The 27,741-nt window shown below is 35.9% G+C and overlaps 1 protein-coding gene across 3 annotated transcripts in view; it reads right to left on the reverse strand.

Moving 5' to 3' along the window:
* Positions 1-27,741, reverse strand: part of ZCCHC4 (zinc finger CCHC-type containing 4) — a 51,441-nt gene continuing 23,700 nt past the window's right edge. For all 3 annotated transcript variants that reach the window (XM_059923246.1, XM_059923245.1, XM_059923244.1), the window contains 8 exons: positions 24,046-24,118; positions 19,905-20,055; positions 18,248-18,348; positions 10,626-10,747; positions 10,317-10,392; positions 8,767-8,818; positions 8,110-8,254; positions 1-4,191 (listed from right to left, as the gene is read on the reverse strand). In XM_059923246.1, the coding sequence (XP_059779229.1) occupies positions 4,056-4,191; positions 8,110-8,254; positions 8,767-8,818; positions 10,317-10,392; positions 10,626-10,747; positions 18,248-18,348; positions 19,905-20,055; positions 24,046-24,118 (856 nt within the window). In that variant the 3' untranslated portion in view covers positions 1-4,055. The remainder of the gene's footprint in view (positions 4,192-8,109; positions 8,255-8,766; positions 8,819-10,316; positions 10,393-10,625; positions 10,748-18,247; positions 18,349-19,904; positions 20,056-24,045; positions 24,119-27,741) is intronic.

Genomic DNA, 27,741 nt, shown 5'->3' on the forward strand with positions numbered 1-27,741 from the left:
AAACACACACCTATTTTTATTTCACTGGTAAGAGACGTACTGTTCCACTGGACACACCAACAAGGACATCACGAAGGAGGTGGTATCAGACAAGGAAGGACCTTTTATAGGCTGTGATTTTATATTTAAAAATTAAATATCTTGTTTTATTGTGCTTCGCAGATATTGTGGTTTGTTTTACAAATTGAAGGTTTGTGGCATCTCTGTGTTATGAGATGATGTTTAGCATTTTTTAGTAATAAAGTATTTTTAAATTCAGGTATGTGGATTTTTTTTTTAGACAATGCTACTGCACACTTAACAGACTACAGTGTGGTATAAATGTAACTTTTAGATGCACTGGGAAACCAAAAAATTCATGCAACTCCCTTCACTGAGATACTCAATTTATTGCGGTGGTCTGGAACCAAACCCACAATACTTCTCTGATGTCTGCCTATAGTCAAGCTTCTCCCAGATGCCTAGTATTTTACAAACTGCTTTAAAAAGGGCAGAAATCAACTTAAGTGTTTTTCTTAAAATAACCTTGAAAGCTGAATTATTCTAAGTTTAAAGACTTCCAGATAAGGCTGCCAATCTTGCTCACATAGCACATCCCAACATTTAAACCCTCAGTGTTGGGACAGTCCGCTTGTTGGCTCTGAATTCCTCCCAATATTGTTTAGGTCTGTTTTCCTTTTTTCAGTCCTTCTAAGAAAGAGAAAAAAGCAAGTCCTCTCCATATCTTAGGCATGCTTACTGTTAGGGAATGAATTGTGTCTCCCCAAATCTGCATGTTGAAGTCCTAACCCCCAGTACCTCAGAGAGCAACTGTATTTAGAGACAGGGCCTTTAAAAGGAGATGACAAGTAAAATGAGGCCATTAGGGTGGGTCCTAATCCAATCTGACTAGTATCCTTATACAAAGAGGAAATTTGGACACAGAGAGACACCAGGAATGCACACACATAGAAGAAAGACCATGTGAGGACACAGTGAGAAGGTGCCATCTGCAAGCCAGGCAGAGAGATCTCACCAGGAACTGATTCAGCAGACACCTTGATCTTGGACTTCCAGGCTCCAGAACTGTGAGAAAGTTAATTATTGCTGTTTAAGCCACCCAGTCTGTGATTTTTTGTTATGGCAGCCCTAGCAAATGAATACACCGACCACCTGAAAACCTCTAGAAAATTCCATGTTTTCATCAACTTTTTACTGAGCACCTACAATACATAAGAAAGACCTGAAAGTATAAGAAGTGGGTACTGGGGCTTCCCTGGTGGCGCAGTGGTTGAGAATCTGCCTGCCATTGCAGGGCACACGGGTTCGAGCCCTGGTCTGGGAAGATCCCACGTGCCGCAGAGCGACTAGGCCCGTGAGCCACAATTACTGAGCCTGCGCGTCTGGAGCCTGTGCTCCGCAACAAGAGAGGCCGCGATAGTGAGAGGCCCGCGCACCGCGATGAAGAGTGGCCCCCGCTTGCCGCAACTAGAGAAAGCCCTCGCACAGAAACGAAGACCCAACACAGCCATAAATAAATAAATAAATAAAAATTAAAAAAAAAAAAAAAAAGAAGTGGGTACTGACCTGAAGAAACTGAAAGCTTTCGGGGAAACAGAATCTGTCAATATAATCACAGAATAATACATGAAAAGTGCCTCAAATGTGGCGCAGAATAGGAAGGGGTTTGGAGAGGAAGGTACTGGCTGCTATCAGGGACTCACGTGAGGCTTCCCAGGAGAGAGTGGGACTTGGGCCAGGGCCTAAAGGCTCCATAAGACTTTAACAGACGGCTGTATGGAGGGAAATATTCCAAACAGAAAGAAGAGAATAGGATGAAAAGATTGGGGCGTACTGTAGAAATAAATTAGTCTAAATATCAGACTAAATGTAGGATAAAAAACTGAAATCTGATCATCCAGGGCCTTTACAAAGTAACTCTGTATTTCATTACATTTTATAATGTAAACAAGAAGGAGAATGAAATTTAGCTGTAGTTATTTAAGAAAAACGTCCTTTTAAAAAGCTTAGAAAGTTTTATCTGTCAAATTTCAGGAATTTTCTTCTATTGCTATTTTGAGTAAGTATCTTAATGTTCAGATAGGCAGATTTCTAATTAGAACAAATGACCTCATCTCCCATCACACTTTACCTCCCAGAGACATTTTTACATTCTATTAGTTTATCCTCTGAGAAAAGAAAGAGATTAAGTCCTTAAAATTAGTATTAACTGAACAAAAAAACAGAACCATCAAGTTTCCTATTTTTAACTCTCTAAGGAGGTAACAAAGTTTTTAAGTACAAAATTCCTGATTATAAGTAATACCCTATTTGCTCAATACTAAGATGGACATTTTTTTCACATTTCAATATTTCTGAAAAAAGATACATCTAAAATTTAATATATACAATTAATGAGATAAAGGTGTTTTCTCCCTGAAAAGCTATGATTACATCGAAAATGCATTTTACAATCGACGGTATCTTAAAACTAAGAAAATATGGTGATGATAAAAACCATTGGCCATCAGGACCCAATTCTTCAGCAGTCATGGTCCCTCAGCTGTCTGAGTTTCTGGGGAGATTTCAATAGATTTTAACCACGGTATCGTGGACACCATGGAAGTCAGGCAATGTCCACATCTATGCCTGAATCAGAGAGGGGAACTCTCACAATGATTGTACAAGGTTCATATCTCATCCAATCACCTCAAAATCTGCCCCTCCTATCACCACAGGAACCCAGGTTAAAAAGGGGGCAAGAGAAGAGTTTTCTGATGCTTGTTAAGTCCAGGAGCTTAGCTCATCTTTTGATATAGCCTGATCTACCAGGACCACACTGATCAGGGCCACATGTGCGTATTCCACATCAGGCAACAAACCATCCTAACTTAAATACCAGGTGGAATTTAAATACCAGATGGAGTGCAGTTCTTCTACCTTTACTCTCAGGGCTAGCTAAGCCCAAGCAGAGATGCCTCCAAACCTGCTCTAAAGCAGTCATTTGGGAAAGAGAGAAATGTCATTGTGCAAATGCAAGCCATTCTAAACTACTAAGTCTTAAGGAGATAATGAACTGTTTGTTCAAACTGCTCCCTTCCATGCTACAATACCTGACCACCCGGTGATTACCCTTAGTGCTCCGCAGCCATCTTCATTTGTTAACGTTTCTCACGGGTAACAGGAGAACTGAGAGCCAGGGGCATATGCCTGATTTAATTTCACCACAAACAAACCTGAGGTCTAACTATTATTGTCCCCATTATAATAATGAAGAAACAGTAGCTTCTAGAGAATGAATGACCTGGCTAAGGACATACAACCAGGAAGTGTTAGAATAGGAATGAGGATCACCAAAATATCCTGCCTTCTGCTACTACTTTTACATAGAGAGAAACATACTGCCTAGGTTAAGAGACACGAAGATGACAGAGCAAGTCATAATTCTAAATACCTCACTCATTCAACAAACATTTAGGTGATTCTATACCATCAAAGGACAACTGCAAAAAGTATTTGAAAAATAAATACTTAATAATAATAATGTAACCATAATCATAATCTTTATATCTTTAGACTGCCTTTGTCAAAATTCTTTCCATCATCTTCAGATTCTGTCTAAAAAAAATTATATATTGTATTTCTCTTTACAAGTGGGGTTTAAGCCACTGTACAATACTTTAATATTTAAAATATCGAACTTATACTCTTATGTTCAATGTAAACAAAACCTCAGGTTTTCATTCTCATTTTCTTCTTTCTTCCTGCAAAAGGACGCTTTATGCCCATTTTTCAGATAAAAGAGGCTAAAATAATACGACTGGAAGAGATTTAAAGACAGAAAAAAGGCACTGAGAGCTAGCAAACCAGCTAAGGATGGAACAACTCCCCAGGTCTCCAGAGGGGCTGCTGGGGGTGAGGAGGTCTATAAACCAGCAAATACCACCTGCCTACTTTCAAGCTTAGAGAGGTGCATACCTTTGAAAGCGACAGAATTTAAGTCCAGTGAGGCACTTTCAGAAAATGGCATCAAAGGTTGGACTATAAATCTTTCTTATTCGCCAGCCACTGGACATTTAAGAGCAAAGATATTGATGAGCTCTTTCTCTTCTTTTCTTCTTCCTTGTAACAGATGTATGATTCATGGACTGTCCTTTAGTGGTCTCCATTTTCATCTTATTGCTCTTTCTTTGCTTCTGCTTTCTGACAGCTCTGAAAAACAAGGTGCTAAATTATTTTGTAGAATGAGCACAGTGAATTATGTAATTATGTTGAAGTTTAATTAACTAGCTAACCAAATAAGAAAACAGAGGGAAAGAATTTACTGTATTATAAGCATAAATCCTCAGAATCCTAACCATAATAACAAGGAGATAGAGTCCTGACCAAGCAAAATGTTTGAGAAAAGAAATTTCTTTGAAAGATGGTGACTACAGATTTAGAACAATCTATTCAGGACAAACACACCACAGAAGTAAATAGTCAGGCCAATGAGTTGGGAGGTTTTTTGGTTGGTTTTTCTTTCTTTTTTTTTTTTTTTTTGGTACATCTGTACTGCTCAACTCAGCACTTCAATCTCCAAATCCCTGAATTACATTTTTCATTAAAAAGGCCAATACACTGGCAGTTAGCAGTGGTAGAAAAATGAAATAGCACAATGGAAAAAACTGAAAAGGCTTAAAGAGGCCCATCTTATAGTCCTACAGCTAATTTTCCTTTCCTCAGTAGATCTAAAAGTCCTGACAAGTGCCATACAGGATGCCCACATTTTGTGGTCTCTTCTTGAAGACTAGCTTCAAAATGAACAAGTTGAAGCCACTATGGAGAACAGTATGGAGGTTCCTTAAAAAACTAAAAATAGAACTACCATACAACCCAGCAATCCCACTACTGGGCATATACCCTGAGAAAACTATAATTCAAAAAGATACATGTACCACAATGTTCACTGCAACACTATTTACAATAGCCAGGACATGGAAGCAACCTAAATGTCCATCGACAGATGAATGGATAAAGAAGATGTGACACATATATACAATGGAATATTACTCAGCCGTAAAAAGGAACGAAATTGAGTTATTTGTAATGAGAGGGATGGACCTAGAGTTTGTCAGAGTGAAGTAAGTCAGAAAGAGGAAAACAAATACCTTATGCTAACACACATATATAGAATCTAAAAAAAAACGGTACTGATGAAGCTAGTGGCAGGGCAGGAATAAAGATGCAGATGTAGAGAATGGACTTGAGGACACAGGGTGGGAAGGGGAAGCTGGGATGAAGTGAGAGAATAGTACTGACCTACATACACTACCAAATGTAAAACAGATAGCTAGTGGGAAGCTGCTGCATAGCACAGGGAGATCAGCTCGGTGCTTTGTGATGACCTAGAGGGGTGGGATAGGGAGGGTGGGAGGGAGGCTCAAGAGGGAGGGGATATGGGGATATATGTATATGTATAGCTGATTCACTTTGTTGTACAGCAGAAACTAACATAACATTGTAAAGCAATTATACTCTAATAAAGATATTTTTAAAAAAAATGAACAAGTTGAAACCCACTCTCTAAAAAACATTAAATCACACCAGAAAAAAAAAAAAACAAAAACCCAGATCCTTTGTTTCAGGTGCTCTCTGAACTACATTACAGGCAATCTATATAGCTGAGGAAGATTACTGGTCTATCCATGCACTTTCTCCAAGCTAGCAGAATCATGCCGTTTATCATATCATGAACGAAGGGATGGGCTGGGGCTGCCAGTAGTGGCGAACCTGGGCACTTCCATGGCTGCCCAGCGCTATCAGTTGTTAGATCCACGTCCCCTAAACCACCACGAGTCCTAGGGAAACGCTTCTTCTTGATCGTCCCAGGACCAAAACCTGGGAAAGGAGCTCCGTCAACAGTATACAATCTCCTAGTGGACCAAACTCAGCCTCTCTTTTTGTTCATTCAGTATGTATGTTAAGTGTTGGGAATACAAAAATGAATGGACACAGTCTTTGACTTCAAGGAGCTGGGAGACTGAGGCAAGGCAGATGTCACCCTTCCCTTTCCTTCCCCCCAATTTTTTTTAGGGGAAGAAACAGAGGCTATGAAATCATCCATGAGGAAGTGGCAGAACTAGTTTGATTCAGGAAACTGTGTTCTGAATTACCTTGATACTACATACTCTACTATAAATTATTCAGGTATGTAAAATGCTAAGCATATAGTAATTAATAAATAAATATTAGCTATTATTAGTAGCTCCACATGACTACTACTCAGAATTTTGCTTGGCAATTTTATATTTTTCCATGTTTAGATTTTTCACCATGGACTGGGGTATCCTATAAGTTCAAAATAAAACAAATAAAACAGTCATCTTTATACCATTTTGTGCATGTTACATAAATCTCCTTTCCCTCCAGCCATTTTTTAAAAGTAGGATAATGTCCTGATAAGTGATGATTTAGCAAATTTAATGAAGTATAATCTCTTGATGGCAAAGTCAATGAAGCTATGCATGTCTGTATACAAAAGTTAAACAAATTTTCTTTGGTTTGTCCACTCAGAAGAAGAACTAAACATGAACCAGATTTCACTAGAAGATACAGTAAACAAAAACAGAAAATATTCATTTGTAATATGAATAAATAAAACTTTCCAGAGATAAAGTCTCTCAACAGTGATAAACCGAGTATAATAAACTGATTGTTTTATTTTGCCTTAAAAATAAATTGACCTAGTATTTGTCCTCTAAATTATAGGTATTTATGTAACTGATAAAAGGAGCTCTAACCACAAGAGGGAGCCAGCGCCATTCCAGATCACAACCAAAGGAAAATGAATACCAAGGAAAACCAAATTAACATGACAACTATAAAACATATAAGATGAAAAGATCTTTTATGCCATATATGCTAAAAAAGCTATTAAGGTTATTTTTTACTATTATAAAGAAAAAATTTTGCACTGTCAATTTCATTGTAAAAGTTTTTTGAAAGCAATATCTGAAGATCACTGTTCACAGTTTAGGAGTCCTCTCTAAGAGAAGAAAGTGATACTATTTAAGAACTATCAGGTATAACACATCCTAAGGAATTTGGTCTTGAATTAAAATTGATAAAATCTAGTACTAAGAGATACTACATGATTTCCCTCAATGAAAACAACATATTACTATCAAATAGACTAGTCAGGGCTATTTAAGAACCAATAAAGAGCCTACATTGTATTACCAAAATGCAAATTCAGTTTCCACGTGTCATAAGATCACAGAATCAAAGGCTAAGCATGTTGTTTGCAAGCAGAATTACATTGTAATAGTGCAACAACCCCAGATCAATCCTTTATTAGGTTGTATTCTATTCTTAAAGCTTTATAAAAAAATGTAATACTCTTCAATACACCTCTTTAATTAATTTTTAAAATTCCACTTCTACCCTAGATTACTTAGTGGAAATAATTATTTAAAGTAAATTTGATAAAAAGTAATGGAAAAGGTAGTTTAAATACTAGGCAGAATTCAAATGGCTGGGCTTCAAAGGAAAAAAATAATTTCTACTGACCAAAAAAAAAACAAATGGAAAAGAATTCTAATACAATCACAAGTAGCTACTAAACCATCAGATACTTCTAATAATAATAGATGTTTTTTTCATCACAAGTCATATGATAGCTCAAAATTTTTATCCTGATCTCAACGGTCATGTAATGTTAAACTTGGTTATCTGGTTTTCACATCAGTAAAACAAGAGGACTCAATAGCTATAATCCCTTCAGTTTAAAAGGAGAAATGTGTAACATTCAAGTTAGCCCAGTTGAAATACCAATAGTTTTTCTAAATATACTATTGTCATTGGTATAACTTTGCTCTGAATTACACAGCTATATTACACAAATATATAGGAAGTTAGTCACTTTCTACCTTATATTTTGGTTATTTTCATGCCTTACCTGTAAAATTTTAAGCTCTTTGACTCACCTTCATATCCTCCCTCTCCCCATCTATGCAAACAATACCTAACAGTGAAAGCAACAATTAATTTAGCATTTCTGGATCCTCTGATTATTGTGTACTTCTGTGGATTGCTCCGTACAAATAAACAAGGAAAATTTTTTCTAGTAAATAAAAGAATTCAACTAACTTGTTAACTTTCTTAGATGTAGAGACGTTAGGACAAGTACTCCGTTTATGATCTAATTCACCACAAATAAAGCAGCCGTCTTTAGGGCCCGTGCAAGAATGATCTGGAAGAGCACAGTGATTGCAAATGTTACAGTGGATCCAGGCTGTAAAATAAAAATTAGGTATTAGAAGAGGTTCATTTAATATAATTTTTCATTTGATTAACCTTTATGATAAGGAAGCGTGAATAGTGTTTACTTCACATATTGTGATTGCTTTGCATAGCTAATTATAATTTGGCTAAAGAGGCCAAGGTTAAGAGGTTGGAATCCCATGTAAACCAGCTAACTTCTTTCTGATACATGGCAACAAATTCAGCCCTTCTGCCATGAGTCATGAGCTTAGAGCCACTGACAAAATGGGGGCTGGCTGAGTGATACAAAACCCTGTTAAAACAAGCCAAAGCAAATGCAACACTGAAACAGGGTAAAGTCATGTCTCTCTTAGAAGGAGAGAAAGTACATTTTGGCAAGTGTAAAAATTAAAAAGCAAGTAAATTCATGCAAGTCTCTATATTATTTTTTTCTTTTGTAAATAGTGAAATAAAAATCCTATTTAGATGAAGAAAAAGTCAAATATTTTCAGAAGATCTCAAACACTAAGTCTAAATACTTACAAGGCTTTACACACTTTTTGCAGAGAAAGCAATGATTCCATTTCCTGCCATCCTACAAAAACAATTTTTAAATTATGTTTAACTTGTCACTAAAAATCAAATTTCCACAATTAAAAATTAAAATGTCTTATTAAAATCTGTGTAAATTATTCATTCCTTATTTCTCACTTTCCTGGGCTTTACAGTTAAATACTTTGATTTTAATTTATGCATTTCTCTACTCAACTCAAACGCCTCCTTGATGGGCCCCAATTTCCTTAACTCTAAAACTGGAGGATTTATCTAAATGATCTTGAAAGTCCACTCCAGATCGAGCAACCCAATCTGCATAAAGAAGGACTCAATGAAAATTTCAAGAGAATTAATGATTCATAGTTTTTAATGTGTCTAGCTGGTATAATCCTTAATAACATTCATATTTGAGAACTTAATGTAATTTAGAAGGATAGAGGTTACTATTTGGGTAATTTAAAAACTGTGAAATAAAACATACCTAAAAAAGTACATGAGATGCATATGTCCAGTTTAATGAGTATTATAAAGTGAACACTGATGAACCCAACAAGTCAAGAGACAATACCATCAGTACTCTAGACACTTCCCCACATGCCCCTTCCCAACCCAGCATTCCCCCTTCCCCACTGAGAAACACCTATCTTGGTTTTTGTGATGGTCACTTCCTTGTTTTTGTTTATTTTTTCCACTTACGTGTGCATCTCTAAATAATAAAATTTTGTTTTCCTCATTTTGTACTTTGTATGATCTGAGCATAATTTTTTTTAATGAAGAATACAGATAATTTCTAAACTAATTGGAAATACATAATCAGATGTGTTACCATAGTTAAAAACCAGTATAACCAGTAATATAATTATAAAGTTATAAAAAATGTACTTTCCAATAGTTATAAAAATATAGCCTTTCCTCTGGAGAATAATATGTGCGTATCAGCCAACTAAACTTCACATGTTCTTTCTGACTGTATTTAGTTAAAATAACCGAGTAACCTAAAGGTGATCCCACCTTCCTAAAAAAATAACTAGGAGGTATGTCCCCTGTAGTCCTTCCTCATCTGTAAAAAGCCCTGTCTACTAGTGCTGTGAGGAGTAAATACACAGCACATGTTATTAATTATTGCTTCATCAGAACAGTGATGGTATCTAATAGTTCAATTCCTTATTTGAAACACCTTAATTTTGCCCTCAACAAAATTTAGCCCTTATTTAGTGCCTTATTTGAAACACTAATAATTTTAGCAGTCATACAGTACCATATAAAAATAACTCAAATAGTTGTTAATGATGATGAAGGCAACTAAGTATTTTTAAAAGCCTGCTGTACTTTATAATTAGAGAAAAAATATTATATTAAAGTATAATTAATAACTGATAATACATTAATACAAATTATAATATTAAAATTAATAAATGATAATACATTAATACAAATTATAATATTAACAAAATAACATTAAACAAATGCAATGAAACTAGTGACCTAAAATAAAACTAATATGTTTGAGTAAAAACACATTCTAAAGAAAAGTGTACCTTGGATGTGCAAGAATTACAGTGTTCACAGTGCTGGTTCTCTAGAGAAACATATCGCTGACACAGAGCGCAAAATCTAAGGAGAAAAGAAAGACTGGAAGAAATCAGCTGCATATACTTACTGAGATTCACAAGGTAGATAAAAGGTCACAAGGCATTTGTTACAAAAGTTCGGTGTAATTCAAAATAACATTATAGGCCAAATTTAAAAGTAATAAAAGAACTACATGAGTCAATATGAAAGGCATTTGGTGTTAGATATATGGAACTTTATTTTCAGTGACTTGTGTATTTCAAGGTCTCTCTTACCTGTACCCTTCTTCAGTAGGAAGGATTATTTTGTTGGGTGGGATGTTGGTGAAAATACGCACAGGAGACTGTTTCCGTCCTGTCTTTCCATGTTTATAAAGTGCATGATTATCATAATCTACCTAGAAAGATTAAAAAGGAAAAATTTCTCAAATGAGTCAACATTCGTTAAGATTCTTTTACCAATACATGAACAAACTGATGCCAAGATACAAATTAAATCAGAGTATTTAATAAGTTCTCAAAAGCAAGAGTTTACTTATTCATCAACAGCCTCAGAGGGGCCTCTATGAGAGTAAAATTTCATTATAAAAAAGGTAAAATTTGTTATGACACATTCATGTTACCTAGGATTCAAAAAACAACACTAATCTTCTTTCCAATGCAACAGAATTTGCAGGAAAGGCTTTTATATAATTAAGACTTCAGCTTTGGGCATTAAAACATTCCACCTTTGATGATCTGTGCCAGCTTGTAGAGGGCTTTTCATTTTTTGCCTGTGAAATTCACTGTGTGTCCGTTTTCAGTTCCCCAAGGCTCAGTGCAGCCTCAGTGTGGCCCTCCACCATCACTCTCTGACAGAGCCAGGTGTGGGGGCCAGGCAGTGGCTCTGCCACTCACTTTGATGTGACCTCAGGCAAGTTGGCATCATTTTCATCTGGAAAAGGAGGTTACTGATACTTACGTTGGAGTTGTTATGAAAGTTAAATGAGACAATGTATGTAAAACACTAAATTCAGGACCCGGCATATGGTAGAGACAGATAGAAGGATGGAGTGCAGAGGGACACCTGTAACTATAGTTTTCCCCACAATGACTATTTCGAACGTTTACCTCTCTCCTCAAGACCCCTAACTCAACCTTCCATTTCTGCAGATTATCTGGAAAGTACACCGAGGCCAACAAGCATGATTTCTATTAGCTTCTTGCTCCCGTCTCCTCCCCCACCCTATCATCCGTGCACATTTTCCGTCTGGTTTTAAGCCTGCCGTGACTCCACCTGGCCACTAAGTGCATCCGTCTTCAGGTCAGTCATTCTCAAGGCGCGGTGTCTGCGTCAGCAGCATCGGCGTCGCCTGGGCTCTCGTTAGAAATGCAAATTCTTGCCCACCTAGGACCTAATAACACAGAAACTCTGGAGGTGGGACCCTGCAATCTGTTACTTTTAACAAGCCCTCCTGGCACACTAAAGTTTGAGAACCACTGCTTTACATGACCCACAAGAACACCATGAGATTTTTATAAGGTTAATACAGGTAGATCGCAACTTTCAAGTAAGTTGTAATAAATTCTTTAGATTCTAAATAAGGTTACACTTAAGAATTTACAACAGAACTGACTTGCAAAGTAGCTATTTAATGAGAGAATTACAAAAATGTAAGGAATCGATGACAATGGAAAGAGAGGCCTTTAGTGGGAGGGAGATTCCTAAGCTCTCTCCATGGCCATGCCAATGCCTGCTAGATTTACAGGTGAACAAATTTAGGAAGACTGATTAACAAGCTTCAGCAGTGGGAAAAAAATAAGTACAGGATGAGGAGACTCAGCTAAATGAGAGACAGTGGGGGAAAAAAAAAAAAAAGCCCTAGGGCGTTCGGCATGTGAGCACGCACAGTCCAACGTGGGGAGTCCACAGTCTATCACGAAGGTGTAAGAGCTGGTGCAGGCTCACAGCCAGCTTACACAGAACTGTAATGTCGTAACAAGGAAAGGAGACGAAGTTAGATCACATTTGAAGCCCTCCATTCAGCTGCTACATTTTAAGAGAGACATTAATAAAGCCAGTTCATTTCTATTGAAAGAAATGGGAATAAATAGGGCTTATAGTTTAACAGATTGGGGGTGTTTATTCAGAAAAGAGATGACTGGGAGGATCTGATAGCTATGTTATAACTGAAGGCGTGTCATGTGGAATAGAAATTAGACTTATCCTTTATTGCTTCGGAAAACAGAAGTAGGACCAATGGTTAGAAGTTAATAGGGAGCATATTTTATCTCCATATGAGAAAATTTTCTAACGATTAGAGCTATTAAATAAATTGAGTTGCCTTGTAAGGCTGTAGGACTTTGCTCAGGGAAAGCATTCAAGTGAGACTAGATGACTGCTTGTCATGAATTTAGTGGAAAGGATTATTACATTGGGAAGTCAGCCTATGTTAAAGCTATGCATCTTTACAACTTTAAAATTCTATGAATATACGTTACCTACTAGAGGCTAAGATACAAAAGTAGATTTTACTTCAAAATCACCGTAAAATAGTACCTTAAGTAGTTTTCTTTTAAAATGATTTAAATTCATAATTTTTCCCTAATGCACCTTCTCTATGTATTCAGTAAATATATGGTACCATATTAAATTCAACAAAGATATTTTGAACATTTATGAGTGTCATAAGAAAAAAAATTCTTCCCAAGAGAATCTTATGAAGATTTTCAAATGCTGGAAAAGAGTATCTTAGAAAGATTTTTAGTAAATGGAATAGTCCATGCAATATAATAGATAGCAGATGGAAGAGAGGGGAAAAAAAAGAATTTCTTTATGGTTACCTAAGGAGTCAGAGAATGTGTGTGTCAGGGTGGTGGTTGATTACTTGATTTTGCATAACCTAATTGAGATTATTATTATTTTTAAATGTGGGTTTGTTGTGCTAATTAACTATAAACATATGGTATGTAAAATGCATGCTGCTAGGATAAATTAATGAACCTCTAACATACATCTATATTTCATAGCTTCATCCACACAAATAAACCTCCTATGGAAGTGCTGTAAAGCAAACACAATTTTGCAAATTGCGTATCACTAGTGGTAGAGCTGATACACCATTTTCCCATCATTATCCCTGACATTTCACTCACAATGATGATGAGAGGCATTTTCGAATAGAAAATTTCTCCCATGGAACTGATTAATGTGATGAAGTACTGTATACAAATGAGGGAAAGCACAAAATCTCTGCAATTCCTAACTTTTAATTTTATCTATACACAAATTTCTTCTGCAACATGAGACTGAAACTAATTATACAGAAAACAAGACATTCAAGTTGACAAACATTTATTAGTCTGCACCTACTATGCTCCAGGTATCATGCTAGGAAACAAAGCTTAAATAAAACAGAGTACATGTTTGTATTTTCATAAATCCCTAAAGTGTGTTCTGTTTAATTTCAATATATTCAAAAGATTCCAAGTGAACTCTTCAGCTCCATCAATCAACTTCTACCATAGCAATAAGGTTTTTTAGTCACACCATATTCCATGTAACCTCTTATTTTAAATATCGTATGTATAGATATATACACAGACATACACATACATATGTGTGTGTGTTATTCCTCATCACTTCAAATCCATTAAATGTTTTATGTTTATTGTATATTGAATTTTGAGAATTTCACGTGTCACCTTATAATTTACAATCATTTCTCAGAAATTCCTGTCAAAACCTCTTCATTTCTGAACATGAAACCAGACTCGAAAAACAAACAGTTTTCTAAACAGGATGATGTTTTAAAAGACAGCTTTAAAAAAAAACAAAGATCTCTACTTTTAACAATCCAGACAAATGTCCCAGATTAAGCAGAAACAAGAGATCATAGCATGTTCAAGGTGGAAGGGAAGTGAGAAGATCTAGTTCAGATATGGTAAATACAGGACCTGAATGCCATCACTCCCTGACCCTGACCCTGTGGCAGACATCACTAATCAGTCACGCTACTCTCTGCCACTGAGCCTGGTATTCTCAACAAATTCTCCAGAAAGTCAATACCAATTTATCAGGCTTAAGTCTAAAAGTAAAACTTATCTGGCATCCCTTTTCTGGTTCAGTCATTTTATTTTATAGGTAAGGAAACAGAGACCTGGAAAGATAAAGTGACTTCCCTCAAGATTATATTTAATCTTCTGGAAGGCAGTGCTAAGACTCAAACTTCTGACTCTAAATCAGAATTTCTTTTCATTACCAAATCCTTCCTTTCTAATCTGCCCTTAATAAAGCTCTTGGTTTTCTAGGTCTTTGATAGCTATTTTATTCTGTACTCATCAAGTGCTTTATCACTGAAGAGTCTACATGATTTATATTTTATGAAGATTTGCAGCATTTCCGCCTTCCTCTTACCTAAAAAGTATTTCCAAAAAAAGAGATTTAGTGATTTTTTTTTTTTTTTTTTAACTGCATTGTGGTTTCGGGGCTTATAATCATCTCAGGCAAAGTCAGAAAGAAGGCCTAATCAAGGTCTATGGGAAAGACCTGTGAAGGAGGCGAGGAAACTTTCAAATTTTTCATTTGATGAAGGTGGCTAATGTAAAAGGAAAAAAATTACCAGAAAAAGAAGTTAAAGTAACAAAAGGAAAAAAAAAAGAATGCAAAAGGCTCAGAAAGGATAATAATAAGTCCAGAGAGAGTTTCAAAAGAAAAAAAAATAGTAGAAAAATCATCAAAGGGGAGGTACAACAAACAAAGTTTACATATACCCTAGGAGATCTGGCAAAATCAGTTTCTCCCACTGAGCATATAATGGGCAGTAGTGTTCTTATCTTTAGTAGGAATCATGAAAAATGAAGATTTTTTTTGTTGTATAGGTTTTATTCTAATTCTTCTTCTCAACGGTTGGCTTTCTCTTTATTGGAAAGACTGCTTTTCACCCTGATACACATGGCCTAATTAGAACCTTTTCCACCAATGCACTGAATCATATGATTATTTTCAGTAAGCTTGGACCTCGGAACTAGTCCTTAAAATTAAAACTACAGTATTTCCAAAAGTTCTTTCCTAGTAACACAGGCTGTCTAAACAAACAATAACTGGTTACTCCACATTAATAATCGCTCTCATCTGCTTTATTCTGGATCTGCCTTCTTTGCCTCCTCACCAATTGAAACTCTTGCCCACAGTGAAAACTCATCTCTAAATGTGGATGAAACAGTTTTCTGAGGAACGATGTGTTTTGCAGTTAAAATAATGTGTTTTGTGACATTAAAATTGAAGAAAAGTTTTACCCCCACTCTGGGGCCATCTGAGTGATGACTATAGTGATGGTTACGACAATGCTAATAGCAATAACCTTTTTTCTCTATTTGCTGTGTGTCAGGGATGCGGCTAAATCTTTTAATGTATTATCTCAAATAATTCTTAAAACCTTATGAAGCAGATATATTATTACTATGCTCATTTAACAGGTAAGATGAGTTTCAGAGAGTTAGATAAAATGTGTAGGCCTAGCTAGTAGGTGGCAGAACCAGCATTATAACCCAGTTCCTTTTCAACTCGAGAGTTCGTGCTCTTTTTCATTCAAATATTCATTCAACATGTATAGGGCATCTACTACGTGCCAAACATTGTACTAGATGATTATTCACTGTCAAAGGCAGCAGGTGCTCCTGGAAACCAGAAATAGTTTACTTAGTTAACGTCTTTAGGATATGTCAGCTATCTCTGCATTGCAAATGTCCATATTAGAAGCATCCTTCAGATAAGAAACAGAAAACTGGATGCCCGAAAAAGGAAAGTAAACCAGCTTTGAGAAGATATATGGTATGGATTTGCCTAAAGCAGAGCTCAAGAAGTCAAGGTTACAATGACTTGTGCTACGCACTTTTGGAAAGGACACTGTTAATATGGTTCAAGAGCCATAAAAAAGTCCATTACATTTGATAACGTAACTTTTATAATTCTATTTTAGTTTTGGAAATTTATTTTAAGGGAGTTATGGAAAATATGGAAAAATTATATGAATAAAAGATGTTCATGGCAGTGTTATTTATAGTACCTTAAAGGTGGGAGCAACCTCTAAGTCCAAAAAGAAGAGAATGATAACATAGCCTATTAATGGAATAATTTACTTATTAAAAGCATAAGATTATGTAGCTACATTTTAAAATATACACTTATATAAGGCACCATGAAGAAAGCAGAATTCAAATTCATCTTCTATGATTACAAATATGTAAAAGTGTTTTTTAAAAAGACTGGATGTGAATACAGCTGACCCTTGAACAGCATGGTTTGAACTGTGCAGGTCCACTTATTCGTGGATTTTTTTCAATAGTAAATACTGAACCAAAGTTGGTTGGATCCACAGATGTGAAACTGCAGATATGGAGAAACCTCACATACAGAGGGCTGATTATAAGTTATACAACAATTTTCAACTGCACCCCTAATCCTCCTGTTGTTCAAGAGTCAACTGTACCTCAAAATTATAATATTTGCTATGTGAGGTAGAATCACAGGTAGGATCTGTCCCCTCATTTCTGGTAACACTGTTTCATTATTTCTAAATAATTTTCATAATAGTGTGTATCTTCAAGACTAGAAAGATTAGAACCAAGTGCTATAGGGAATTATACCCATTATCTTGTAATAACATATAATGGAATATAATCTGCAAAAATACTGAATCACTATGCTGTACACCTGAAACTAACACAATATTGTAAATCAACTATAAAAAAAAAAAGAAACAAGTGCTACCTTGGAACAACTAGTGAAGACGGTTACAGTTCTAGAGCTGAAAAGTCTTAATCAGAGGCTAGTCAACTGCTCAGAAAAATCAAATCGAAAAATGTCATTACAAAAGTGGAAGCAGTGCCCACTTGGTGACCACACATAGTGATGGCGACAACAGCGTTAACCTCAGAACCCAAGGAAACGAATCCAGGAGAATGGACACTGAAACAGAAGGTGAAGGACAAGGATGCAAAGGAGGAGGTCCAGTCAGTCTGCCCTGAATCAGCACACCCACACCTCAGCATCTCTGCTTCTCTGACACACCACAACCTCGGGCACACCCCTCCTTAGAGCTCCTGGCATCCTCTGAGCAGCAAAGTGAAATGTACATGGCATTCCACCCACCAGAAAAAGCAATTTATTTCTCTACAGCCTCTGAATGGAGAAAACCCATGTTCATAATGATGATCCTGGGGTGCTGCACAATCTTCTGGTGATGATGAAAGATCAGATCATTTGGTCTAAAACCTGGCTACAGTTCAGAATCACCTGGGAAACTTGGTAAAATATTTTTTCTTAGGGCTTTACCCTCTGATTTTGATTTAGTAGGTTTATTTTGGTACCTAAGAATCTATATATATATATATATTTTTTTTTTAATAGCTAACATTTTTTTTAGTACATTTATTTTTATTTATTTATTTATTTTTTGACTGTGTTGGGTCTTCGTTTTTGTGCGAGGGCTTTCTCCAGTTGTGGCAAGCAGGGGCCACTCTTCATAGCGGTGCGCGGGCCTCTCACTATCGTGGCCTCTCTTGTTGCGGAGCACAGGCTCCAGACGCGCAGGCTCAGTAATTGTGGCTCACGGGCCTAGCTGCTCCGCAGCATGTGGGATCTTCCCAGACCAGGGCTCGAACCCGTGTCCCCTGCATTGGCAGGCAGATTCTCAACCACTGCGCCACCAGGGAAGCCCCTATATTTTTAATAAGCACCCTAGAGATTACAGACATTTAGGAACCACTGCACTAAGTTACATATGATATAGTTTTAGTGTTTCATACAGCTTATAGTGTTTGCATTTACTAAAATTGATGAATCATCTTATCAGAATATTTATTTAAGTAGAATATCCATTCCCCAACCATGTCAGAAAACAGAATATTTACTATACCTGGTAATCCAGCATGCAGAAGCTTGGGAAAAACTGACAAATTCGAGATTCAAAAAAATAGGGAAAAATCCAGAATATGGGTAGTTCTTTGTGACTGTTATCTAATGGATCACAAAAAAAGAGAAAAGAAAATAAGAAACTGATATTAAAGAAAAAAATAAAGTTACTGAAAAACATATGGTATCGGGAGAAATTGTAATCCTTCAATACATTTAAATCATACAAAAGAAAGGATGATTTACCAGAGTACCATTTACAACTTGACCTTTCCCAAAAGTCAATGGAAACATTCTTTTATATCTAAACACAGCTACACACGGTATGTAAAAGTTATCTTTACATGCATATCACTATAGTCTAGGTAAAGGCAAAGATATTACAAAAAAAGTGGGAGATAAAAAATGAGCATCACTTTGAAGCACAAAGGTGGTTGTGATATGGTAGAAGGAATCCTGGACCAAAAGGCAGAAGGCCTTAGGTCTGAATCTTAGCTCTGCCATAACTCACTATGCCAGTTTGCAGGGTGAATCCATCTCTTCTGAATCATGGAAGATTCTTATGAACAATTTTATCCAAATTAATTTTTATGAGAGACAGGGGACATAGCTATTAATTACAGAGCACCTGATACAGGCTGAGTACAGTGCTAGGAACTTTCTGTATGTTATCTCCTTAAATAACCCCTGGAGTTAGATGTTAATATAGTAATCTCATTTCACAGATGCGGAAACTGAAGCTGCAAAATTTAAGCAATTTGTTCAAATTCATGCAGCTAATAAGCAGCAGAATCAGTTCAAGCTCACAAAGCTTTTTATTGCTTTCCCAACAACAATGACTTTATCCACTCTGATAAGTAGACTTCACAACCAAAAATAAGTGGAATACTTAGCACTGTGAGTCATGTTTTAAATTTCATTTGCATCCCGTCCCCAAAGCACACTATTTATATAGCACAATTAATGGAGAAGCTTGATCACAAATTCCTGACACTCTTACATTTATCAACTTGCAGGTTAGAAACTGAAAAATGATTATACTGACTAATTAGATAATTACATAAAACACTTTGAAGTCCTAAGTCATTTTAAGCTGAATATCCCCCAGTCATTAACCCAGTTCTAGGGCTGGGTATCCATGTGACACTGATAACCACTGTTACGCTACTGGACAGCCAACCTTCCCACACAAATCTTGGCACAGTTTAGAGCTGTGGACCAGGGGCTGGGTGCTCTCCTAGAGTTCTGGGCAAGACTTTTGGAAGAGGAAATGTAAAGTCTATGAGGGCAGAGATAAGTGTCTGTCTTGTTCACCCTTCCATTCCCAGCACCTAAACAGTACCTGGAACATAGTGGCCATTCAGGAAATATTTACTGAAGAAATGCCAACAGTTCACTGCTATTCTTCATAATGTCCCCTTATGCCCACCAAAAACAAATACTTTACCTATGAGCCGTTTTTAAAACACATGATTAGAATAATATGAAGTGCATCATGACGATAAAGTTATTATCAAATAAGCCTATTTTTAAAAAAAGACGAGAATGCAAGACATGGGTATTTTATCAGTGCTCTGATTCACTGAGCTCTGCTAATATGTGACAGGAAGTATATATACCTAGATACATGTTTATTTTGCAGTAAGTAATAAATTACACACCTTGGCTTTGACCTTCTTTCCACATAGCAATTAACTTCTTGAATGTAACAGCCAGAGGTTCAACCAAGCCACCAAAAGGAGGATCTGTCACCATAATGACTCCTTCACCTTCATCTTTCTGTAAAAATGTTCTGCATACTTCAAGGGCAGCCTGGAACAAACAGAAATTCATTTCTAAATTAGGACTAAAGGGAGGTACTTCATCCTATTGGGAGGAGAATGCATTAGGCTCAGTCTCACTCTTCGTACTGAACTTCACCCATCCTGCCACCCCAGAGTCCCTCAGTGACATCCTGAAGCCTCTCTCATTCAGCCCCCGTAAGATTTTATCTTTGGGTTCCTTGATAAGTGGGTTTTTAAAATTGCAAATTCAAACACCATCACTATCAGAGGACTACACATTCAAATGGTTAAATTAAAAAACTAAATTTAGTAACCTAAAAGAGAGAAGCTCATTACCCATGAGGACTATCTAAAATGCTAAATTCAATTCAGCAAACAGAAGCAAGGACTGTGCTAAACACTGGAGACACAAAGACGAATAAGACATATTTTTTCCTGTCTGGTTTGTCCACCACCATAAGTTCAGGTTAATGAGAGCCAAGTTACCAGTTAAACATGCACATGTTTTTGAGTGCCAGGTAAATGACAGGCATATTTGAACATGCAAAGTAAATAAATGAAAGCTCACAAATAAAGCTTATCCAGGCCATAAAACCATGCTATTAACACATTTTCCCAATAAGTTGACGTGTTTTTAGTGATTGCAAAGTTAACATTAAAAACTGTCTAGAATATTTATCACTTTTTTGCTTTGGGAGAAGTCAGTAAGAGACAGACCTATAATATTAGCTCTAATCTACTGACTTTGTAATTGCTTTCAAGTACTTACCTATAAAAGCAAATCAACACTTACAGTATACAAAATGGCAGAAGATTTGAAAGCTTAATGGCATTTAAACTTTAATAAACCTATATGTACTTTATAATAAAATATATATTGTTCTACTACTAAATCAACTTAGAAGACCCAACTGATGAAAGGAAAAAAATCACAACATCCTAATCCCTTTTCTCTAGTAAAGTCTTTATTAAACTTCCTCCTGAAAGTCCTACAGCAAAGGATGGTGTCAAGAAGGTTAATCATTTTTCAAGTGCTGCCTGGCACTTCCTTAACCTGCCTACACGAACAAGGACTAAAAGTACAGATGATGTGACTGAAAAACCTTCAAATTCCTTAGAGTAAATCAGCTATACTCCAATACAAATTTTAAAATAAATTAATTAAAACCCCTTAGAGTTAAAAGTAGAAAAAAGAAAATAAGTAAGTGAACGAGACCTGAACCCTTAACCAAATTAAAAAAGAAATTAAAGAATATCTTTCCAGGTAAGAATCAATGGTGGGATGTCCCATCCTAGGTTGCTGAGGGTCCTAATATTGACCACATATGGGAAACAGACACTTGCTTATGCCACCAAGGTTGACAATAACTTAACTCTGTTCTTCATCTCAGTCATCACTAAAAAAGTGCTCGGCATTTTAAATAGCCACCCTCTGTACACACTTTAACCACCTTACCAATAAGGCATATGACATTTTTTATTACCCAAAAGACTATATTATTTGCTATGAAAAAAATCCTGTGCAGAAAACTCCTACTTTTTAATCCCATGAACTGTGAAGAGCTTCTGTGCAGTGGCAGAGGCTTAGATCCTCAAAGGCACATGGTACCTCAAAGGCTTATATGCCTTCACAGACAGACACCTAGTAGACACTTAAATACTTTGGTGATTGATTAGTAGATGGTAATCTCTACTGAAAACCCTGACTCCATAAGTAGGTAGAAAAAGGGGAGACAGTAAAATCATTAAACAATAGTTTTCTGTAGATCATTCTCTACAGTTGCAGTGCTATTTAGTGGCTGCTCCTAAAATATAGAGAAAGGAGAGCCTGAGCTGGACAACTGTTTTCTTCTGTGAAACAGAACATGGAGCTCAGTCTTGGCAGCTTATTCCAACCGTTATTCTAGAAACTTGTAAGGTAATTCTATAAACTCTCAATAAAAGTTACATAGAATTTCCTAGAAAAGGCTACTTACATGTTACTTTCTTAGGATATATGAAATTGCTAGCCAACTGTTTGGTATTTAAATGTAATTTTACTCTTGTCTTTATTGTTCAAATTAAAAAGCAAAATCTGGTCTGGTTGGTATTAAAAACAAATAAACAAATACCTGACCCACTACTGCAGCATCAAGCAGTAATATGAACTCAGTTCCTCCCTCAGCTGTGTCACCAGTGCTGACAACCCCCCTGAGCTCAAAGCCCCCCAGTTTCAAGAGACCACACTAGACACTTGCACGTCGATGTCGTGCCAGCCCCACAGACTCAACACTTCCAAACGTCACTTCCACACTTCCCTACTCTCTGTTTTGAAGAATGGAAGATGAATCCAGGTCACGGCCCCATGTCATCTTTGACTTCACTCCCGGTACACTTATCATCAAGTCTTCTTCTTCTTTTTTTTTTTTTTTAATTGAGGTATAATTGACTATAACATTATATTAGTTTCAGGTGTACACAGAGTAATTACACCCAGTCTTCTGGTTTCCATCTGTGAAATGCCTTCAGAATCCACTTCTTTCCTCTCTTTTCCCCACTGTCACTGTCCGAGGTGAGAAGCCCCTCTTCATCTATTGTCAAGCGATCTTTCAATTCCTCGTTCTCCTTCATGCTCATCTAATCAGTTCTCAAATTCTAGTGGTTATCAACCACACAAGCGCTTTGGGAAACAGTGAAGTCTAATTCTAACTGTTATTTACTTCAATACTTGGTTTTCATAGCTTTCACAGCTGAAAAATATGTATCCCCATGCTAAATGGATTCTGATGGAAGGAGTACATCACTGGCTATACTTACTAAATCTCATTTTGCAATGAGTCTCATTTTTTCAATCCCAACCAACAATTTAGAATCTATTTTCATTTCCTGAATGCTTAGTTTTTTAGTCTTGCTTGGTTTTCATTCTATCATTAGCTAATATCTTAAAGCACAATATATACTTAAACATGGCTCACAATTCTTTAAAAATTGATATATACCCATCACATATATGTATGGATATGCTTCAAGTAGTCTTGATAATTTCAAACATTTTTGACCAACCTCCTGTCAGGTGTGATTACTTGGTTGGTCATAGATTTTATTTTGTAATGGGACTGACAAAGAGCTCAAATTAGGAGTAGAAATATCAGCTCTGCTATGTTGTTTATTCACAATGATGTTATTAACATCATATTGAAAGAAGATTTTTTTAAACCACTCTCCCTTTTTTATAAGGTTATTTTTTTTTAGAGTAGTTTTAGGTTTACACCAAAATTGAGAGGAAGCTACAGCGATATCCCACATACCCCCTGCCCCACACATGGATAACCACTCCCACTATCAACAGCACCCACCAGAGTGGGACATTTGTTAAAAGTGATGAACCTAAACTGACACATTATCACCCAGAGTTCATAGATTGGAGTTAACTCTTGACACTGTCTATTTTTTAAGGATTAGTTTACTAAAACCATAAATCCCCTTAACTGGGACATGAAATTTATCAGGAAGGCAGACAGCAAACAACTAACCACAGAATTATTTAATTACAGGATCATAAATCTACAAAGGAGAACCTGACCTTGTCTGAGGGTCAGGGGAGGCTAAAGAAAGTGACTTGGAACAGGGTTCTGAAGGATGAGGTGATATTAACAAGGCAAAGAGAGAGTAGAAGGTGGAGGGAACAGCATGGGCAAAAGCCCCTGTGGTGGAAAGGCCAGTTTGAGATGAAGGTCATATGTCCTGAACACGAACAGCAAAGCAGGAACAGGGAGACGACAGGCTGAAGAGTGGCAGGGGTCAAATCACAAAAAGCTACGTGAGTCTTGGTGAGAAAGTGGCTCTTCACTCAAGAAGCAGTGAAAAGTCATGAAAGATGAATAACATGATCACCTCTAGGTGCTCAATACACACTCAGTGAATGAACAAAAATACATATCAATAAATGGTAGAAAAGCCACCATTTGCTCTTGAGGGACCCTAGAAAAATAATGAAGGAAATACAATAAAAGAAAGAGATAATGGTCATAATTCTTACCTTTCCATCAAAGAAGTGATGGTTAAACATGTTATAATGGCAAAAACTATCTTCCATATAAAACTGTGAATACCTGTAAGATAATTTGTTTATTACTGCAGTTACTTGTCTGGGCATAGTTATACATAAATAAATAAATAAATGTAAACTAAATTTTAAAACTATGAAATCACACCTTTAATAAAATCAATTTCATCATCCTTTAGTTTTTTGAAATAAAGAATACTTTCCCAAAATCTCAAGAAGTCAGCAACAGTGGATGAATAACAAACTTAAATTATGGTCCCAAGTTTAATAAGCCAGTGGCGAAACTACAGAACACACATATATAAAAAACACATATAATCTTCTGGTTCCTATGGACCAGAAGATTCTACATAAATAGTCATGTTCCTGATAGATTATTATGCAACTTAAGCTTGAGATGGGCTGGCAATTAAAATACATCTCTCACAGTTAATAATTTTAAGGAAAATACTGAATCAACATTTCTTCTCAACAGCTATTAATTATTTTCTTCCATGGTTAACAAAAAAAGGTATTTAATACAGAGTTTTTCTTGTCTATTGTGAATTAGCTTAATAAAATATGCTTCTCAATATGTAAGAGAAAAGAAGTATGTGCATTTCATATATACTGAATTAGTGCCAGAAAAGAGGATATTTATTTACTGATTGAGTCATTTTATTCTTCTAACATACTACTTTAAAATGCAGTCAGTAATGAATGAGAGTACCAGCTTTGGGTATTAACATTTTATAAATTTTCGCTAACTTACTAGGCAAAATTCATACCACATTATGGCTTAAATTTGCATTTATTTGACTTCTTACAAAACTGAGTTTTCTTTATTCCTTAATTTTATTTGTATTGCCTAGCTCTGTTTCTCCCATTTATGTCTATGGGCCTTAATGTCTTTCTTGCCGATTTCTGAGGTTTTTTTGTATAATATAGAAACCTCTTTTACCTCAATAGGATTTTGAACTTCCACAGTTTTGTCATAAACAATTCACATATGAACCACACTATCCTTCTACAGAATTCATAACCTAGTGGAAAGACTGAGAAAAAATCGGGACACATCCTTACTTACACAGCTTCTTTAACCAAATCACGATAGCGGTGCTTCTTTGCTTCTACTTCTACTCGCAGTTACTCATGACCGTCTATAACTGATCACCAACCATCCTGAGTATTTAATACAATGGACAAGCCTAGTTTATCCTCTTCCTATTACACTGAGGCTAAGAGTACAGCTGTACAGTCGGGTGGTCTGGTTTCAAACTCTGGGTCTCTCACTTATTAGCTGTGTAATCTTAGTAAGTTATTTAACCTATCTGAGCCCCCGTTTCTTCATCTACAAAATAGGAAAATAGTTTCTATAATACCTCATAGAACTTGGTAAGAATAAATAAGATAATGTATGTAAAGTGCTGAATACAATGCCAGCTACAAAGCATATACTGAAATGTCAGGTATCATTATTTTAATAAATACCAACTATAAAGATGTATGTCTCAGTGACTCTAATGTTAGGAAATTATGTTTATGCCCAATCAAAATATCTCCTCCTATAATCTAAATCCGTTTCTTGTTATTCTGTGGAGATGGAAGAACAGCTGTTCGCCATTCTCAGTACAATATCCCTTAATATCACTTAAGATACTGTTAGTACATCTGCTGATTTCATAAAACAAATTTGCACTGAAGAAATAAACAGAAGGTTTGAATAACTGAAAAATATTTAAACTATATACTGTAACCCAAGGAACATTCCAAAACACTGTGGGACAATGTAAATTACCATTAATAAACAAATGTCTTCCTCTTTAACCAAATCCCAAATAGCTGATAATACAGCTACATCAGTTACTTAATTTACACATATATATTAATACTAGTACAGCTGTGGATCAACCATCATTTGAGAGTGTTCTTCGCTCTTGCATTGCTTTGTGTGAGCAAGGGGAAATACAATCTCTTTTTAAATATATTTCTACCCTCCTCCATTTATTTTCATTGCTTCATGATGCAATAGTCATTTTTTAAAATTAAAAAAAAATTTTATTTACATAAAATTCAGCATAGCACACTCATCCAAAATGTTCTGGGCAGCAGTGGGCAGAGCCAGAGAGAGAAAAAACCAAGATTTCAGTTCTAAGTTTCCATCAAACACAAACAAGGAAGCATAATTATTCATATTTTAAATTATGAAAAATCACTCAACATCACCCTCTTAGAATGAAATTGGCCACAAAGAATTATTCTCTCCATTGAATAAGGCAAACAAAACCAATCAGAAATGCACGCACTTGAAAACTGCTCAAAAGGACATTCATTTAATTTGGCCATTCATTCTCTTTAAATCAGAGTCAGTTACCAAGTATGAAACATGTTCTACACAAAGGAAATGTAATCAAGAGCTGAATTAAACTAGTTCATGAAATGAGCCTAAGAAATACATTTTTTTGATACAACTTTATTTGGATGATAGCTTGCCAAACAGTTTCATATCTTTCATGCTAAAATTAGAGCATATAGAAATCCATCTTAGCAAATGTTAACTTCATATCTTAGACCCCAGAAAAGAACATTTACCGCACATCTACATACAGCCCTGGTGTTGAGGCAGTTCTCTGCGTCCTTGCACAGACCTTACGTAGGGCAACAACAAGCCAAAGTCAAAGTGCCAGAAGGAACTATTCAGTACCACTTTACACCACAAAGGAATGTTTCCCTGATTTAACTGTGGTCCTTGTGAGAAATCTGAACCAACCCCACACTCCATCATAGTGTAAATACAGGCAACAGGCTGAGTTCATTCTGGCTACTAACATATGTCAATAAACCAGCTCTATCTTAGCACCCAATGTTGACCTTTTACAGAACTGACTCAGAAACAGAGTAGCTATCAAAGAACCTATGCTAGGATACCATAGTACTATACCTTCAGCTTTTGTCTGCAACACACACACAGAGGTTTATAGACACAAAGAAAAAAAGCATCTGTGTATTCCATAGGTTATAAAACAACTTTATCCACATCCCCCACTCCCTATTCTGACCAGGGGATTTGAACTACAGGCTCAAGAAAGGTAAAACTACAAGGCATGGCATTTAAGGCAAAAGAGTTAAAGGGTCATATAAATCTTTCAAATTAAAAGTACATCAGGTAAGATGCAAAGAGTTCTGGAGAATGTGTACAACGATATGAATGTACTTCACTTACTTAACACTACTGAACTATACACTTAAAAAATGGTTAACATGGTAAATTTTATATTTACTATGTGTACTTTATTGCAATTTTTTTAAAAACAAGTAAACAGGGCAGTAGCAATGAACAATACATAATGAAATTTAAAAAAACAATTTATTTACAATAGCAACAGAAAGAATAAAGTGTTTAGGAACAAATTTAACAAAAGAAGTACAAGTCCTACACACTGAAAACTACAAAATATTGTTTAAAGAACTTTAAGAATATCTAAATAAATGGAAAGACATCTCATATTCATGAACCAGAACACTTAATATTAAGATGAAAATACTCCTCAAATTGATCTATAAATTCCATGCAATCCCTATAAAAAGCCCAGTTGCCTTTTTTGTAGAAACTGACAAGGTAATTCTAAAATTCATATAGAAGTGCAAAGAACCCACAATAGCCAAAACAATTTTGAAAGAGAATTAAGT

The sequence above is a fragment of the Balaenoptera ricei genome, chromosome 5 (genome assembly GCF_028023285.1).
Source record: "Balaenoptera ricei isolate mBalRic1 chromosome 5, mBalRic1.hap2, whole genome shotgun sequence".
NCBI lineage: Eukaryota > Metazoa > Chordata > Mammalia > Artiodactyla > Balaenopteridae > Balaenoptera > Balaenoptera ricei.